Below are 15,976 nucleotides of genomic sequence, written 5' to 3'. Positions count from 1 at the left end.
ACGTTTGGACACAAAACGGGAGTATATGGAGAAACTGACACGAGTTTGAATTACTGATTGCACTAGTTTTAAGTTTCCGTAAACTGCCGCAAATATTCAAATGCTTATCATTTAAATTTCTTTTCCTTTGACCTTATATTAATTTTACTGGAAAATTAATTATGCTTGACTTTCCAGAACTTAACGTTGCGTTATATATGATGCTTTTTCACTTGTTTAAAAATCATGGTCACCCTGGTTAGTATTATTTGTTTTTAAAGAAAAAAAGCATGATTTGACTGCGAAATTGGGAATTTAACGATGTACTTCCGTGTGTGGAATATTTTCTCCACTAAGAGAACTACCGAATCAGTCGAGCGTGTGTCGGATGAACAGATTACCACAAAGGAAGCTTCAAGTGGTATTTTAAGTACCCATAACAAAGAAAAGTGAATGGAGGTTAACTGTGGGTAATCGGATTATATGTTCGAGCGATCTCCTCTTTTCTCATCTTCTCTGATGCAACGAACGCCCGGCCGTGACCCAAGTTATGTAATCAATTCGATGTCGAATAAAAAAAAATACAACACTACATGTCTTGTATAAACCTATATAAGGGACGCACCATTAGATACCAAGGTGGGGGGGCTGGATAGTTTTTGGAAAAAAAAAAAATTGTCACGCCGCGCCATCTGATAAAAAAAAACTTGCTTCACCTCAGACCCCCCCCCCCAAAAAAAATTGCTCCACCTCGGACCAGAAAAAAGATTTAGTGGCAAGGGTGCTCCATTTTTAATTTTGTTCGCATTTGTTTGTGAAAAGTTATTCTGTGAGCGAAAATTCACCCACCCCAAAGTCAAAAAGAAATCTATGCCACGTGATGATGGGAGCCATATGTGGGGATGGATCCGAGTATGGTTTTGGTGAGATATCCTCACATGAATCTATTATTTTGAAGAAAATAATCCTTTGAAAAAATTCATGAAAAAAAACATGCTAAAACTCACCATTTGAACCAGAAGCGTACTAACCAGCGGGGGCAGAGTGCTCCCTGAAAAGAGTGCCCGCATATCAAAAAATGAAAGAAATCGGGAAGGCATATCGCATAGGAAAAGAAAGGGGGCAAGGAGTCTGTTTCCCACCAAAATTACCCCGATCATGCACCAACCAAAGGAATGTAAAATACCAAATTTTTGCGCGCGCATTGTCTCAATAAAAACGTTTTGGCCCGGTTTTTGGAGGCCCTACAGTCTCGCTAAAAAAATCGGTATATGTACATATCCCATCAATAATACCGGTTCAAATTGATGATTATTTTTGTCTTTTCCCAAAAAACCTTTATTTTTCACCTCTGACCACGAAAGCTGACTACGCCCCTGATATGATATGAACTCATTTTAACATAAGAAGAACGTTTTTTTTCGTGCTACGCGAAATTTAGGCGCTACAAAATGTAAAACTATATTTGTTTTATCGAGGTGCTAAAAATTGCTTCACCGAGGTAGGCCTTCTAAAAAATTGTCACGACCTAGCCCCCCCACCTTGATATCAAATGGTGCGTCCCTAATGCATTGACAAAAATAAAATTATAGACTGAAACAAGTCTCTCTTCGTTTTTGAAAAGATTTAATGTGAAATGTTTGCAAAACTGCCACATAAAACTTGACTATTTGAAAATAAGCCCGCTAAGAATAACATATGTTTACTAAACACCTTGAAATAAAATATATAGTAAGAAGGAATCCGAAGAACAACTTTCTTGCCCTGTTTGTATCCCATTTGTATGAACATAAATAAAGCAACTTTAATACATACTTATCGTCTCGGACAGAGACTAGCTGCCTGCACCCATGTATGCATGCATGCAGGGACCGTCTTCAAAATAAATGATATCAAGTTGGCAAGTGAATATTTTTGGTGATTGTTTTGTATTGAACCATGATCTTTTTGACATAAACATTATGAAAACTCCTCAAAGAAATATGAAATGTCCCACATATATCTTTACTTTAAAGTCGAAGCTGCAAGATAGCCTGAATAAAATTTTAATTTGCCGGCCAAAAATGTGATATTTTTGAACTTTTTCTTGACCACTTTCATGGAAACGAAAAATTCCCGGAAAAATTACCCGTAAACTGACGATTTACAAGGAATTTAAAGTCTCAAAAGAAAATCTATCCGTGTTATCTTGCACACAAAATAGTTCTTGTCTCAAAAATCCAAAAGAAGAGTGCGTTTTATCTGTACTTTTTATAATAAAGCTTCGGGACTTTTGGTCTCTAATTTCATACCACGACAAAAGAAGTACAGTATATACATCTGACACAAAGCATACATCCTTTTGGTCTGATATGGAAACGTAATCAGAAGGTAGCTATTGTATTCTAACAATAAGATCGGGGTCGCTAAAAAAAATCGGTATATGTACATATCGGTATATGTACATATCCCATCAATAATACCGGTTCAAATTGATGATTATTTTTGTCTTTTCCCAAAAAACCTTTATTTTTCACCTCTGACCACGAAAGCTGACTACGCCCCTGATATGATATGAACTCATTTTAACATAAGAAGAACGTTTTTTTTTCGTGCTACGCGAAATTTAGGCGCTACAAAATGTAAAACTATATTTGTTTTATCGAGGTGCTAAAATTGCTTCACCGAGGTAGGCCTTCTAAAAAAATTGTCACGACCTAGCCCCCCCCCCACCTTGATATCAAATGGTGCGTCCCTAATGCATTGACAAAAATAAAATTATAGACTGAAACAAGTCTCTCTTCGTTTTTGAAAAGATTTAATGTGAAATGTTTGCAAAACTGCCACATAAAACTTGACTATTTGAAAATAAGCCCGCTAAGAATAACATATGTTTACTAAACACCTTGAAATAAAATATATAGTAAGAAGGAATCCGAAGAACAACTTTCTTGCCCTGTTTGTATCCCATTTGTATGAACATAAATAAAGCAACTTTAATACATACTTATCGTCTCGGACAGAGACTAGCTGCCTGCACCCATGTATGCATGCATGCAGGGACCGTCTTCAAAATAAATGATATCAAGTTGGCAAGTGAATATTTTTGGTGATTGTTTTGTATTGAACCATGATCTTTTGACATAAACATTATGAAAACTCCTCAAAGAAATATGAAATGTCCCACATATATCTTTACTTTAAAGTCGAAGCTGCAAGATAGCCTGAATAAAATTTTAATTTGCCGGCCAAAAATGTGATATTTTTGAACTTTTTCTTGACCACTTTCATGGAAACGAAAAATTCCCGGAAAAATTACCCGTAAAACTGACGATTTACAAGGAATTTAAAGTCTCAAAAGAAAATCTATCCGTGTTATCTTGCACACAAAATAGTTCTTGTCTCAAAAATCCAAAAGAAGAGTGCGTTTTATCTGTACTTTTTATAATAAAGCTTCGGGACTTTTGGTCTCTAATTTCATACCACGACAAAAGAAGTACAGTATATACATCTGACACAAAGCATACATCCTTTTGGTCTGATATGGAAACGTAATCAGAAGGTAGCTATTGTATTCTAACAATAAGATCGGGGTCAAATAGCTTACAAAAGGCTCCTCCAATTCATAGTGATCTACAATCAGTCGCCAAGCCGCGAATTATCGATTTGCAATCAATCACATAGGCCTATAGAGCACTTTCCTTAAGTAACAAAAGGTTCTACGCGGTTATAATCATGAACGACCACTAACTATAGATTGAAGGCAATTAGACGTAAATCGTTTATACCGATAGATGGCGATGTTTAAAGAGCGAAAAGATTAATCCTATAGAGCGTATTACAGGGAAAAACCTGTGCCTTGAATCACAATTGTCATTTCAAAACCATGTCTCGCCTGTCAAATATTACACATTACAAGCATCTTTCAGAAGGATTATTTAATCTTCACATGAAATCATTCCTGTTCCGGTACATCCCTTTTTAAAGGTTTTTTTTTATTTAGCCTCATACAAGAGAACTTGAAGCGTCAGCACTCACCCATTTTAGCTGTCAAACAGTATTACAAACCAAACAACCCCGCGGCGTTATGCAGTGACCTGATACATTGTCAACTGGAACTGGCAAGATTTGAGTTGTGCTGGCATACATAAAATCAACATAGTGTAAACGTGACTAAATATTTAGGCCTACCTCTTATCCCGGGCTCTTATCAAACCATAGAACATAGTGCCTTGAACGTACTATAGGACTGTGGTATTTAAAACAACAGCTTTAAATAATTAATATTAATGAATACAACATAAGTACGGTGTTTGATATCTTACAATGGCGCAGGCTGGTAAAGAGCGTAACGCGAATGATGACATGAATGAGGGTCTTTTCACACGAGAGGGTGTCTATGAAGTCGGTATCGGAGGAGATGTTAAAAAGTTGGCCGAATATTACAGCAAGACTGCGGACAATTATGAAGAGGTAAGAATAAGATAAGAATGGTCGAGAAAGTACATTATCAGCTTTTATCCTCGCTTTTAATATCTCAGTCTTAATATTTGATGGTAAATATAATATCAACCTGGCACTATAAATAATAATCAATAGAGTTAAGGGGGTACTACACCTCTGCCCAATTTTGTACCTATTTTTGCATATTTCTCAAAAATTATAGCGCATTGGTGACAAGTAAGATATGTATATTATAGGGGCAAGGACTACAACTACTGCACAGACAACAGTTGTGGCGTTACAGTCAAAAATGAGGGAAAACCAATATTTGATCAATAAATCAATAACTACTTGCCTTGAGTCGCTGAATTTTCAGTGCAGTAGTTGTAGTCTTTGCCCCTATAATATACATATCTTACCTGTCACCAATGCGCTTTAATTTTTGAGAAAAATGCAAAAATTGGCACCAAATTTGCCAGGGGTGTTACAGTAGTACCCCCTTAAATAATGTAGAATTGCACGTCTCAGCAATATCTGTAGTCTCAGTCAGCCGGCAGGTCACCGTCCGCACGCAGCGTTCATTTTCTGAGTTCCACCATAGATTATCAACCCCGAGACCGGCACCGACTACGCAATGTAAACACATTACGGGTCTGGGAATATCTTCGAATCTTGTGAATACTTGCATAAAAATGTCATTTCACATGGTTTTTGGATAGAATAAAGTCCAATACTGCTCTCTGTTAGTTTAATTTTGAGAAAGAGTGAAAAAACTGCACTTTCATTGTATTTTAAAAGCGACAATTTTTAGTTTTAAAATGTACAAATTTGGTCGAACTAAATAACAATTTTTTTTACTTAATATGTGACTGAAAAACACAGATGTGTCAACAAGCGTTTCCCTCGACTTTCTTACTGTCTGTGCCAGAATGTTTTCTTTGTTATCTATGCCCGTGCAACGGGGCATAGATATTGTATTTGTTGTGTTTAGTCATCGGCTCCTCCTTCTTCTCCTTCTCAAGATCAGTCCTTTGCTCTCCTCTAGCTCAAGAACTTAAGTAGCCTCGGGGCCCATACTTGGTACAATGATGGCCCATGATCCCTAGAAATATCCTAGGGTATCCTCGACCCCAGAGGTCAAAGGTCATGGGCTACAGGGGACAATATGTGTAAAATTTCAAACAGCTCTAGCTCAAGAAATACAGCACCCACAGGATTCATACTTGGTACAATGATGACCCTTAGATACTCCTGTGGTAGCATCGACTCCTGAGGTCAAAGGTCAAGAGCAATATGTGAAAAATTTAGCTAATTAGCATACAAATACTCAAATCTTGTCCAAAGTGTATCGTGATTGGTACCAAAATGTGGCAAATTTCATTGGCAACAACACATAGGCGCTTTATTTTTTCATTGGACGCTTCTGTTTTGAGTTATATACAAATTAACTAATTAGCATAAAAATGCTCAAATATTGTCCGAAGTGTATCGTCATTGGTACCAAAATGTGGCAAATTTCATGAGCAACAACCCGTAGGCGAATTATTTTTTCATTGGACGCTTTTGTTTTGAGTTATATGCAAATTAGCTAATTAGCATAAAAATGCTCAAATATTGTCCGAAGTGTTTCGTCATTGGTACCAAAATGTGGCAAATTTCATTGGCAACAACACACAGGCGCTTTATTTTTTCATTGGACGCTTCTGTTTTGAGTTATATGCTAATTAGTTAATTAGCATAAAAATGCTCTTGGTAGGGTATTAGAGAGAGTGTGAGCCAGTCTGGTGTTATGAGCATTACATGTATGAAAGCTTCCAACAAGGGCTTTCACATGGTGCTCACCAAGTTTTCGTTTGTGAATAGCGGAAGGGGGGTTAGGTGTGGTCACGGGCATAGATATTCGTGTTTGCTCAAACACAACTGTAGTTTCTAGTTTTTCCTGTCATTGTTCACTACACATGTACTTAAACCATTGTGTAACGTCAGTCTATTCAATTCTGTAGATTATTTTCTACGAATCAACACTTTTTTTGCACGAATCTACAGTTAAGTGTGGATTCGTAAAGAGAAGTGTGGATTCCTACAAAACATGTAATCGACAGTTTATCGAATAGAATTTCGGGTGTTTCTAAATAAAGTGATAATCTTTTTTACTTTTCTTTTCTTTTCTTTTCAGTCGCTTACGTATTTTTTATTTGGGAAACTTTGCTACATAATACACATTCTGTATCAGGCCATTTAGGCCTATTTATTTGTTTATTTAATTGTTTGTTTTGCTCATGTTTAATAATAAAGCCCGCAGTAGTTCTATTTTCTGTTGATTTTTCATTTGTCTTTCATGTACAAACTGCATTTTGTTTATTTGATGGTATTTTGGGATGCTTGAATATATACTTATATCAACCTGAAGGCCTATCCATTAATTAAATAATTAAATAATTCTTATAGTGTTAGGGGGCTGGAAGTTGAGGCTTTTTTCGCGTCGAAGGCGGCGAAGTTTTCTTGTTTTTTCCTCGCTGAGGTTCAGTGACATTCTAGGTAGAATGGTTTATAATAGGACCAGCCAAATAAAACGAATTCTTCCTTTCCACTGTTTGCACATTTAAAATGGATGTTTTAACCTTTGTTCGGCTGAAAGTATAGAATCATGTTTAAGGTCCTTTTTCGAAACACACAAATGCCGTGAATCAACAATACACATCGTCAACGTCAGGTCAATAACTAGATTTGTAAAAACGAAAACGAACCGATAGAAATATATCCTGTAGAGAATCATGTGGAAACTTTTTTCTTATTTTTTTTTGGCCAAAAATAAAAAATAAAAAATTAACAAAAGTTAAATAAATAAAAAAAAGAAGAAGTTCCAAAGCATTTATCATTCCCGATTTACAGCTTAAAATGTGTGTGTGCCGACCGACCTATTCTAATTTTTTTATGTTACACCATGCATCAAACAATTTTTTAGGCCTAATCAAATACTTGTAACTTTGCTTTTTAAAGTCAAATTGGGTGTCATATATGTGCCGGCTTAGATAGTATATCTATTAAACAAATAAATTTGCCTAATTATGGTTTAGTTTATAAGATTTTTCTTCCAAGTGTAAGGATACCTTTTTGGCGCAGTATAGTTATATTCATACAATACATGCAAGAGCTTATGATTTGAAAAGACCGCCACTTGAGATTTTATTCAAAGATATAATATTGGAAAAAGAAAAGCATGTTGCAGCGTTAAACCATTTCTGGTATTTATTCCTAGCTATATAGGCCTAATGAAAAAGACTACACGTATGGTGATGGTGGTGCATTTTCCTTTGATATGTCAATGTGTGATTTTAATCTCAAATCAAAGAATATATCCCGTTATTGTTGGTCTAGATTAAAACATATTGCTTGACTTGCAGTTGAATATAATTATGTGTTGAAAGAATATGGAAATATCATGTCGGCGCTGTGAAAACAAAAATAGATAAAGAGGATAAAATAAAGAGGATAATGAGCATACGCAGATGGGAAAGATAAGTAATTTCATATGATGAATGGTGCTTAGCCTTAGTCGTTCGGCCTATCTCGAACAATGTCGCTATGCGTGGCTATTGAAGATCTAGTGGTTGTTGAAGGACTAAAAGTGGGTCATATACGTGACTATATGACCCACTTTTGAAGACTGGAGATAAGTCCACACATGACATTAATTTATTTACTGTTTCTTTTAAAGTTTTGCGATAATTTAGGCTACAGTGGTATTCAATCGTTTGCCAGGATTGTTGAACGTGTTCAACCAAACAAGGAGGCTCGGATACTTGATGTAGCGGCTGGTACCGGATTATTTGGCAAAAAGGTGAGTTGCTAAAAATTATGAAACTGAAAGAGCAGTAGCGCCGCCGCGAGGGGTGGGATGGGGGCGGGGGTCGTGGGAAAATCCCCCGTCAGAGATCCCCGTAGCCGTAAGAAAAACAATCGTGGCAATTTTGCGGAAATTCCGTGATTTTGACCCCCAAATTCATTTTGCCCCCAAATTTCAATTTTCTTCGTTATACCCGATTTGTTTGGCTCGAAATTAAAAGGGGATAATGTGATCAGTGAAAACAAACATTTAAATAGGAATCTATTTTTTTAAAATGCAAATCACACATTATTGCTTTAAAAATAAAAATTGAGCAACCATGTTTGATCAAATTAAAATTTGTGACCATTTTACAATTTTCTCTCTAGTTTTTTTTTTTTTTTAATATGTGACGTGTCATGTCAAAAGGAGATACTTTTGGGCAGGATCGTAAATGGAGAAACAGCCAAAAATCTGCCCGGGTGTGATTTTTCCATAATTTGGGTTTGTTGCAAATTTGTGATGTTAGTAATGTTTAAACTATTGTCTGATAGTTTCAGACCGGAATATAACTGGCATCTTGTATTTTTTGAGACATTTGTCAAGGTATTTCCTACTCTCAACATTGTCAATAATATTTTTAAAGGCCGATATCTCAATTTCCAATTTTATAATACCATAACTTTCGAACTCCACATCTTCGCTTAGGAATGTCCGATTCCATTGGGGGAAAACGGCGTCGTGCAGCAAAATATCTCTATATTTAAGATAAGTAAAACCTCAAAATTGATAACCTGCCCAAAAGTGTCTCCTTTTGACATGATACGTCACATATTATCTAGATGGGCTTTCGCGATTAGATTCCATAACAACTGAATTTTGTATACGGATGCGCCGTCGGATATCACATTAATATCGGTGCAGCCGGTCAATGTGAGAAAAGTCCAGTACTGGTGAAAACTCCAGTACTCGTGCAGCCTTTCACACAGTGACTGGCTGCACCAGTCGCTAAGGCTGCACCAGTACTGTAGTTTTCACCAGTAAAAAAATTAAATTATCTGTCTTAATTGTGCTTTCAGCTCAAAGAACTTGGCTACAGTGCTATTGATGCCCTTGATGCATCTCAAGGAATGCTGGATCGTGCCCGATCTGGAGGTATTTACAAAAGCTACATCTGCAGTATGGTGTTGCCTGATCAGAAAACACAAGTACCAGATAGTAAGTATAAGCTCACGAATATAAGCTTACTGCATTAGCTCTGCATGGGTCTTTCTCCCGTTTTTTCCTTCATTACTGTAGGTCTATGTAATACAGCTGGTAATACGCTTAATAATTAAGAGGAGTCGGATAGCATAGCGGTCCTGTCCTCACATATTTCCCATCACTGATTTCCCGCCCCGGGTTCAAGCCCCAGCCATTCTCAGGCGGATATATTTTGTTTTCAGTAATATCATTCTCACAGCATGCAGTGGCGGCCTTTCTCTGGCTATCCTTTAAATTACCAAATCAATTTCTTTTCCGTTCATACAGATGCCTACGATGTGGTTTGTGTTTGTGCCGGTGTTACTTTGGGACACATATCACCAAAAGCCGTTCCAGAATTAATAAGAATGGCAACTAGCGGTAAGGACAATTTATCATGTTCGCATCAGTAACAATTTCTTCCATGAAAAAGCGTGCACAGAATCTTATGTGGGAGCTGGTTGGAGGCAAAGTAAAGCCTCTTGGTTACATACCACTAATAGGCCTGGGCGATACATGGAAATACGACGAGTAACTATTTGTTTGCATGGCAAAGAGAAAAGACTACATTAAAATCGCTGACATTGATCAAGTTATATAGCCAAAAAGTACTTTTTAGGGTTTGATGCTTCAAAATGGTATATTTTCTCTCATTATATGACATTTTGTTACCAAAAATTCATACGCACGGCTTTGGTTTTTAGTAAATATTCGCCCTACCATAGTGTAACTTTCAGTTTCGAGGGCGCACTGCCATTTTAAGGTGTTTACGGTTCAGTGCGCTAAAACAAGAACAGTCTCAGGTCAACCTATGTTGAGTTTTTGATCATTTGGCATCTAAATCATATAGTTTTACCTGAAATTAGTGGCATTTAACTGTGAGAGTTCTGAATATGAGAAAATTCCTCCCGAAATTAGCCATTTTCCCATTGAAACCCGTGTAATACATAATTAGTGGTATTTAACCTATAATAATATATACATCAGGCACAAAAAGAAACTCATCAGTTAGAGTGATCCTTGCTGTTCACCAACCTTGTTCTTTGTTTTATTTTGTTTGTTTATTTAACTATGGTTGGTTCGTACACACACTAACAGCTTGTAATCTCATCTGAGGTAAAACACACTGATGTACACCACGCACAAAAAGAAACTCGTCAGTTATACAGGGTGTATCAAAATGATTGGTACCGAAGACTTCTCATTTTTTGCCGATTTTTTTCACTATTTTTTGTACCAGTTTGGGGTTAATTGTTTAAATATTTGTAATTATAGTAGTTTTATCTTCTCTAAGAATTTTAGATCATAAAGATAGCACATTCTATTCAGAAGTTACATTATTCTATAGCAAAGTAGGTGTTTTTACACTTTTCGTCGTAACGCTGGATCAGTAGCGCACCATTTTCAAAGCTCTATTTTACTGCAAATACCTTGTGAGGATGATATGTTGAAAATCATGGAAATGTTTAATATTTTCTTTGCCTATTTCTTCATTCATAATATATATTAATGTAATAATCAATATTTATTGCTTGAGAGTAATATTATTGACTTGAATAATTTAGGTGGGGTGAAAGAAGTTTGTGTATCAACACCATCCAGGGCGGTAATTTAAATTGTCTTTTTGAGATTACTAAGTAGATGGTGCGGTGTGGCAGAATGGCTATAGACTGTAGACAGTGTAGGTTGGTTTAGACCTGGTAAAAGTTATTGGAATGGCTCCACAGTATTCCACACTTCAGTGTGCATTCATAGTTAAGAATCACTGGTCGACACGAAGCTATGGAGATGTACAGAGAAGATTTAGCAGACAGTTTCTAAGAGCAAGGCGTATCCCATGCAAACATGCTATTACTTGCAATGCTTCAAAATTTGATATGGGCAGTTACAGAATGGACCCATCCCAGTTGTAAAGTCCTTTCAAGATAGGGCTTCACCTCACAATGCCAGAATCTTAAGGCAGGGACTTCAGGAACTATCTTTCTAAAAGCACATGTAAAGCAATTTTATGTTATGTATACTGAGGTGAGATATTGAAGCAGTGATGTGTTGTGTAAGTCAAACCATGATTACGTCGATCTTCGTTTAAATGACAATAGCTCCCAGATGCATCAACCTATCAACTTCAGATTAATAGATCAATAAGTTAACATATGCCCCTTTCTATTTATAGTACAAAAACTATATTAATTAACAATTTTATATTTTTGATATATTTTTGAAAATGTCACATAGGCCGGTACCAATCATTTTGATACACCCTGTAGTCATTCTTGCTGTTCAGCAACCTGATAATTTCGATTATTCTGAAATATACAATTTGGCAATTGGACTTTGCATTCTCATTTGACATCCTGTTCGTGACGCCAAACTGGTGAGCCTCATTGCAAAAATGTATGAGCAAACCAAATGCTCAGTTGTGGTAAATGGAAAGGTCACCGATTGGTTTGAAGTCCTAGTTGGTGTTAGACAAGGATGTCTTCTCTCACCATGCCTCTTCAATCTATATATGGAGTTTGTCATGAAGGACATCCAAAATCTAGGCTCAGGTGTGCAGATGGGTGACATGTGCATTAACAACATCCGATATGCAGATGACACCACACTCATGGATATGGACTTTGAGAACCTGCAAATCTCCACTAATGAATTGGAAAAAGCATGCAGCAGCTGGGGAATGAAAACTAACCCAACAAAATGCAAGATCATGTCCGACGATCCAAGAGATATCATGCTGAACCAAATGCCCATTGACAAAGTAAATAACTTTGTCTTTCTGGGTAGTAGTGTGCCCTCAGTAGAAGAGGATATTAAACGTCGCACAAAGTTGGCAGCCTGGGCATTTGGTAGATTGAAAAATACCATCTGGTCTAACCATGACATCACCAGATCGCTGAAAGTAAGGATCTACCAGTCGCTCATCCTCCCTATTGCCACCTATGGGTCAGAATCCTGGGCGTTACGTGAATCCGATCGACACAGACTGGATGTTTTTGAAATGCGATGCCTTAGGGCAATGCTTGGAGTTTCACTACTTGACAAAATCCGCAACAATTCCATCAGACAGAGTCTCAACATCACTAGTTCCATCAATGATGTTATCTACCGGAGACGTTTGAAATGGGCTGGGCATATCTTCAGGATGCCTCTACATCGGCTTCCCTACCAAGCCTACATTAATGACTTCAGCAAGAAAAGACCACCAGGTCGTCCACCAACCAGATGGAAGGACCAAATTCAGAGGGACTTGGGAATGACCCCACATGAAGCAAAGACACAATCAACAGGCAGAACTAAATGGAGGAGGCTTACTCGGCAGAGCGCAAAGGGCCACACCGGCCTGTGCAGATAAGTCAAAGTAACAATCAAGCAAGAATTAACCAACATACGGTATGCTCCTCCAAACCCAAAATCATAAGTTGCAATTTTAACGATTCTTGATTGAAATTGTGCCTGTTAGTAGTGTGCTTGATTTATTTATTTTTCTCGTGGTGCTTGTGTGCAATACAACGGTGCGTTCCCATTGAAAATCGTTGAAATTGCAACTTTGGATTTTGGGGTTTGAGGATTTGGAGGCGCATATCTTGCTCAATTCTTGTTTGATTTTCACGAACAGGGTGTCACTGTCAAATGAGAAAGCAAAGTCCATTTAACAAAATGTATATTTCAGAATAATACAAAATTATCAGATTTTTGAAGAGCAAGGATGACTATAACGAGTTTCTTTTTGTGCGTGGTGTACATCAGTGTGTTTTACCTCAGATGAGATTACAAGCTGTTAGCATGTGTACGAACCAACCATAGCAAGCAAACAAAATAAAACATAGAACACATAATGGAAAGCCTGACAGAGGGTGGAGCGATTGCCCTCAAGAAGAAAAAACTGCTTTGTCTTAGTACTGCTTAGATACGCACACATTCGGGGAACACCTAAATTGATTTGGATATAAAATAGTTTAAAATTGCTCACTTTCGCGTGCTTCGTATGGATGAACCCAATGTGTATCAGCTTTATTTTAAAATTGCATGACACTGAACATTTGATTTGGATATAAAATTGATTTGGATATAAAATAGTTTAAAATTGCTCACTTTCGCGTGCTTCGTATGGATGAACCCAATGTGTATCAGCTTTATTTTAAAATTGCATGACACTGAACATTTTTGCTCGCTACGCGCGCAGATATCTCGGTAAAATAGGGCCGAACTTTGTCCCCCTCGACAAAAAGACCAGCTACGCCACTGCGAACGATGTCCACAGCCTCCAGCCGCAATTAAGTTTGCCTTCTGGCTTTGCGGTGCATTGGCAAGGACCAAGGGATGATTCATTTTTTTATAATCAAGTTACTAATTATTTCCCACAGGAGGAGCCGTCATATTTGGCGTCGATTGCCACGAAGAAGTTGTGAAAAACGATCCTGATTTTAAACAGGAAACTATTGAGGCAAATCTACAAGCTTTAGTGGATACTGGCAAGTGCACAAAATGGACCAAGGAAGTCATATCTTTCTTCATAAGTGATGATGAACACCTTCCAGTGTATATTTTAAACGTAGCTTAGATCATCATAGTACATGGCGCTCTGTAGTAATTTGAGACCAGGTTTGATAAAATCGGACCATTTCTAAAATTTGAACGTTGTGTATGAAATTGTTGACATCTAGGCCTATGACCTATTCGATGGTATAACTCATGAACTAAGCACCGCAGTACAATCTGACAATTGACTTTAAAAAAATTCTTAACGATGAGAGGAACAATTTGTGAATTTGAGATGTATCACAACGTAAAAAGACCATAAAACGTTTTGGCCCCATTATGACCTTTGACCTCTCGTGGGAAGCATATGGAGCATACAGAAAATGGAACCAATTCAAGTTGTAATATTTTGGGTGCAAGGATGCCAAAAACATTGCTTCCACCAATGTAGCAAAATAATATCCCAAACACACAGCGCCATGTACTATTAGGCCCAAAAAGTTGTTGTGTTGCCCTTGCATACTGCAGTTACTGTCCGTTTTCCTATACACAATACACAGTGCTCTTTCCCATTGACGCGTGACCTCTACAAATAGCCTACGTTAAAAGTATGGGGATATGCCTAGTTAACGTCGCTGTGTGAAAAATAACTGGCCAATATTAAAAGTACTCTTCTAAAGTTCTAGAAAATATAGTTTTGTAACATGTCCTAAATTTGTAGCTAATTTAGATGTTTGGAAATATGCGTACTTTGGTGTTTTAGTTAATGTTATAGGTGATAGTACATTGCCATAGTTAACGTCGCTGTGTGAAAAATAACCGGCCAATATTAAAAGTACTCTTCTAAAATTCTAGACAATATAGTTTTGTAACATGTCTTAAATTTTTAGCTAATTTAGATGTTTGGAAATATGCGTACTTTGGTGTTTTAGGAAGGATATGTAAACGACAGATAACACTCCTAAACCGTGTTAAGTCTGCAAACCACCATGTTTCTCATTTTCAAGAACGCTGGTTAACAATAAGCACGTAATGTCTCATTTCGTAAACAAACACCACAGAGAATTGTTCTCTAGCGCTCGCTTTATAATCGTTCACCCAACTGAAAGTATAATCACAGCTCATTGCTCCATTGTACGTGTAAAGCAGACACATATGTTGTGTGTATTTAACCAGAGAAGATATGATTTAATCAGTTGAGCTGTTTTCAATGAGTGTTATCTTGGTTTAATAGCTTTTAATGGAGTTTAAGTTCTGCAAAGGTCGAGTTGAATTCTACTGTAGACATGACTGCATCATGACCCGACGCAACCTGGCAGTTACTTTTGGAAAAATATTCACCCGCTTGTTGAAAATAATACAGTTAGCCGTGTATTTTGCTCTCTTAGATACCACACATAAAAATAACAGATGTGGAAGTAATAAACTGACCAGTAGATACCAGTTGTTATCCTACTTATATAATTCATGGCATATTGGATGGCCTATTCTGTATATGCAAGACTATCATTGCCTTAATACCGTCTGGCAATGGTCTGGCCCGATGTTTCCCTGAGAAAGATGACATTCCAATCTTCCCCTTTAAGCATATTGTCCTCCCATTGTATGTTCAAAATGGTTGAGTTGGTATACGAATAGGGAAAAAAGTACACAAATCCAACCTATGCAAAGTTTTCACACAAGGGCAGCACAACAATACTTTGTTGGCCTTATGACGATTTCTAGGGTAACATCACTAGTAAAAAAACATGTTATGGGGACCAAATGGCAACTTTTTAATAATAATTTTCACAATTAATCACAAATGTTGCCGCCAATGGGTGAAATGAACATAAATTATGAGGTTTTATACAGATAGATTAAAAAAAATAGTAATTTTGACTTGTAAAAGGATTAATATTTTGTATTGTCTTGTGATTTGCAAATAAGTATGGCTACCCCTGCTATATTTTGAAATTTGTTAATTAACAGAGGTTCGATTGTTCCTAGTGTAATTTCGATTTATTTGGGTTCATTAAACATAATTTA

General features: G+C 36.9%; 1 protein-coding gene across 1 annotated transcript; it reads left to right on the top strand.

The window, feature by feature from the left end:
* Positions 1 to 4,061: 4,061 nt before the first annotated feature.
* Positions 4,062 to 14,620, top strand: LOC140163993 (methyltransferase-like protein 27). Its single transcript, XM_072187277.1, has 5 exons — positions 4,062 to 4,431; positions 8,120 to 8,242; positions 9,307 to 9,445; positions 9,758 to 9,850; positions 13,834 to 14,620. Exons 1-5 carry the CDS (start codon positions 4,285 to 4,287, stop codon positions 14,028 to 14,030), a joined length of 699 nt encoding a protein of 232 aa, XP_072043378.1. The 5' UTR covers positions 4,062 to 4,284; the 3' UTR covers positions 14,031 to 14,620.
* The last annotated feature ends 1,356 nt before the right edge of the window (positions 14,621 to 15,976 follow it).

The sequence above is a fragment of the Amphiura filiformis genome, chromosome 11, assembly GCF_039555335.1.
Source record: "Amphiura filiformis chromosome 11, Afil_fr2py, whole genome shotgun sequence".
In the NCBI taxonomy this organism is placed as follows: Eukaryota; Metazoa; Echinodermata; class Ophiuroidea; order Amphilepidida; family Amphiuridae; genus Amphiura; species Amphiura filiformis.
The sequence above is the reverse complement of the archived record's forward strand: the minus strand, read 5'-3'. Positions and strand labels throughout refer to the sequence as shown.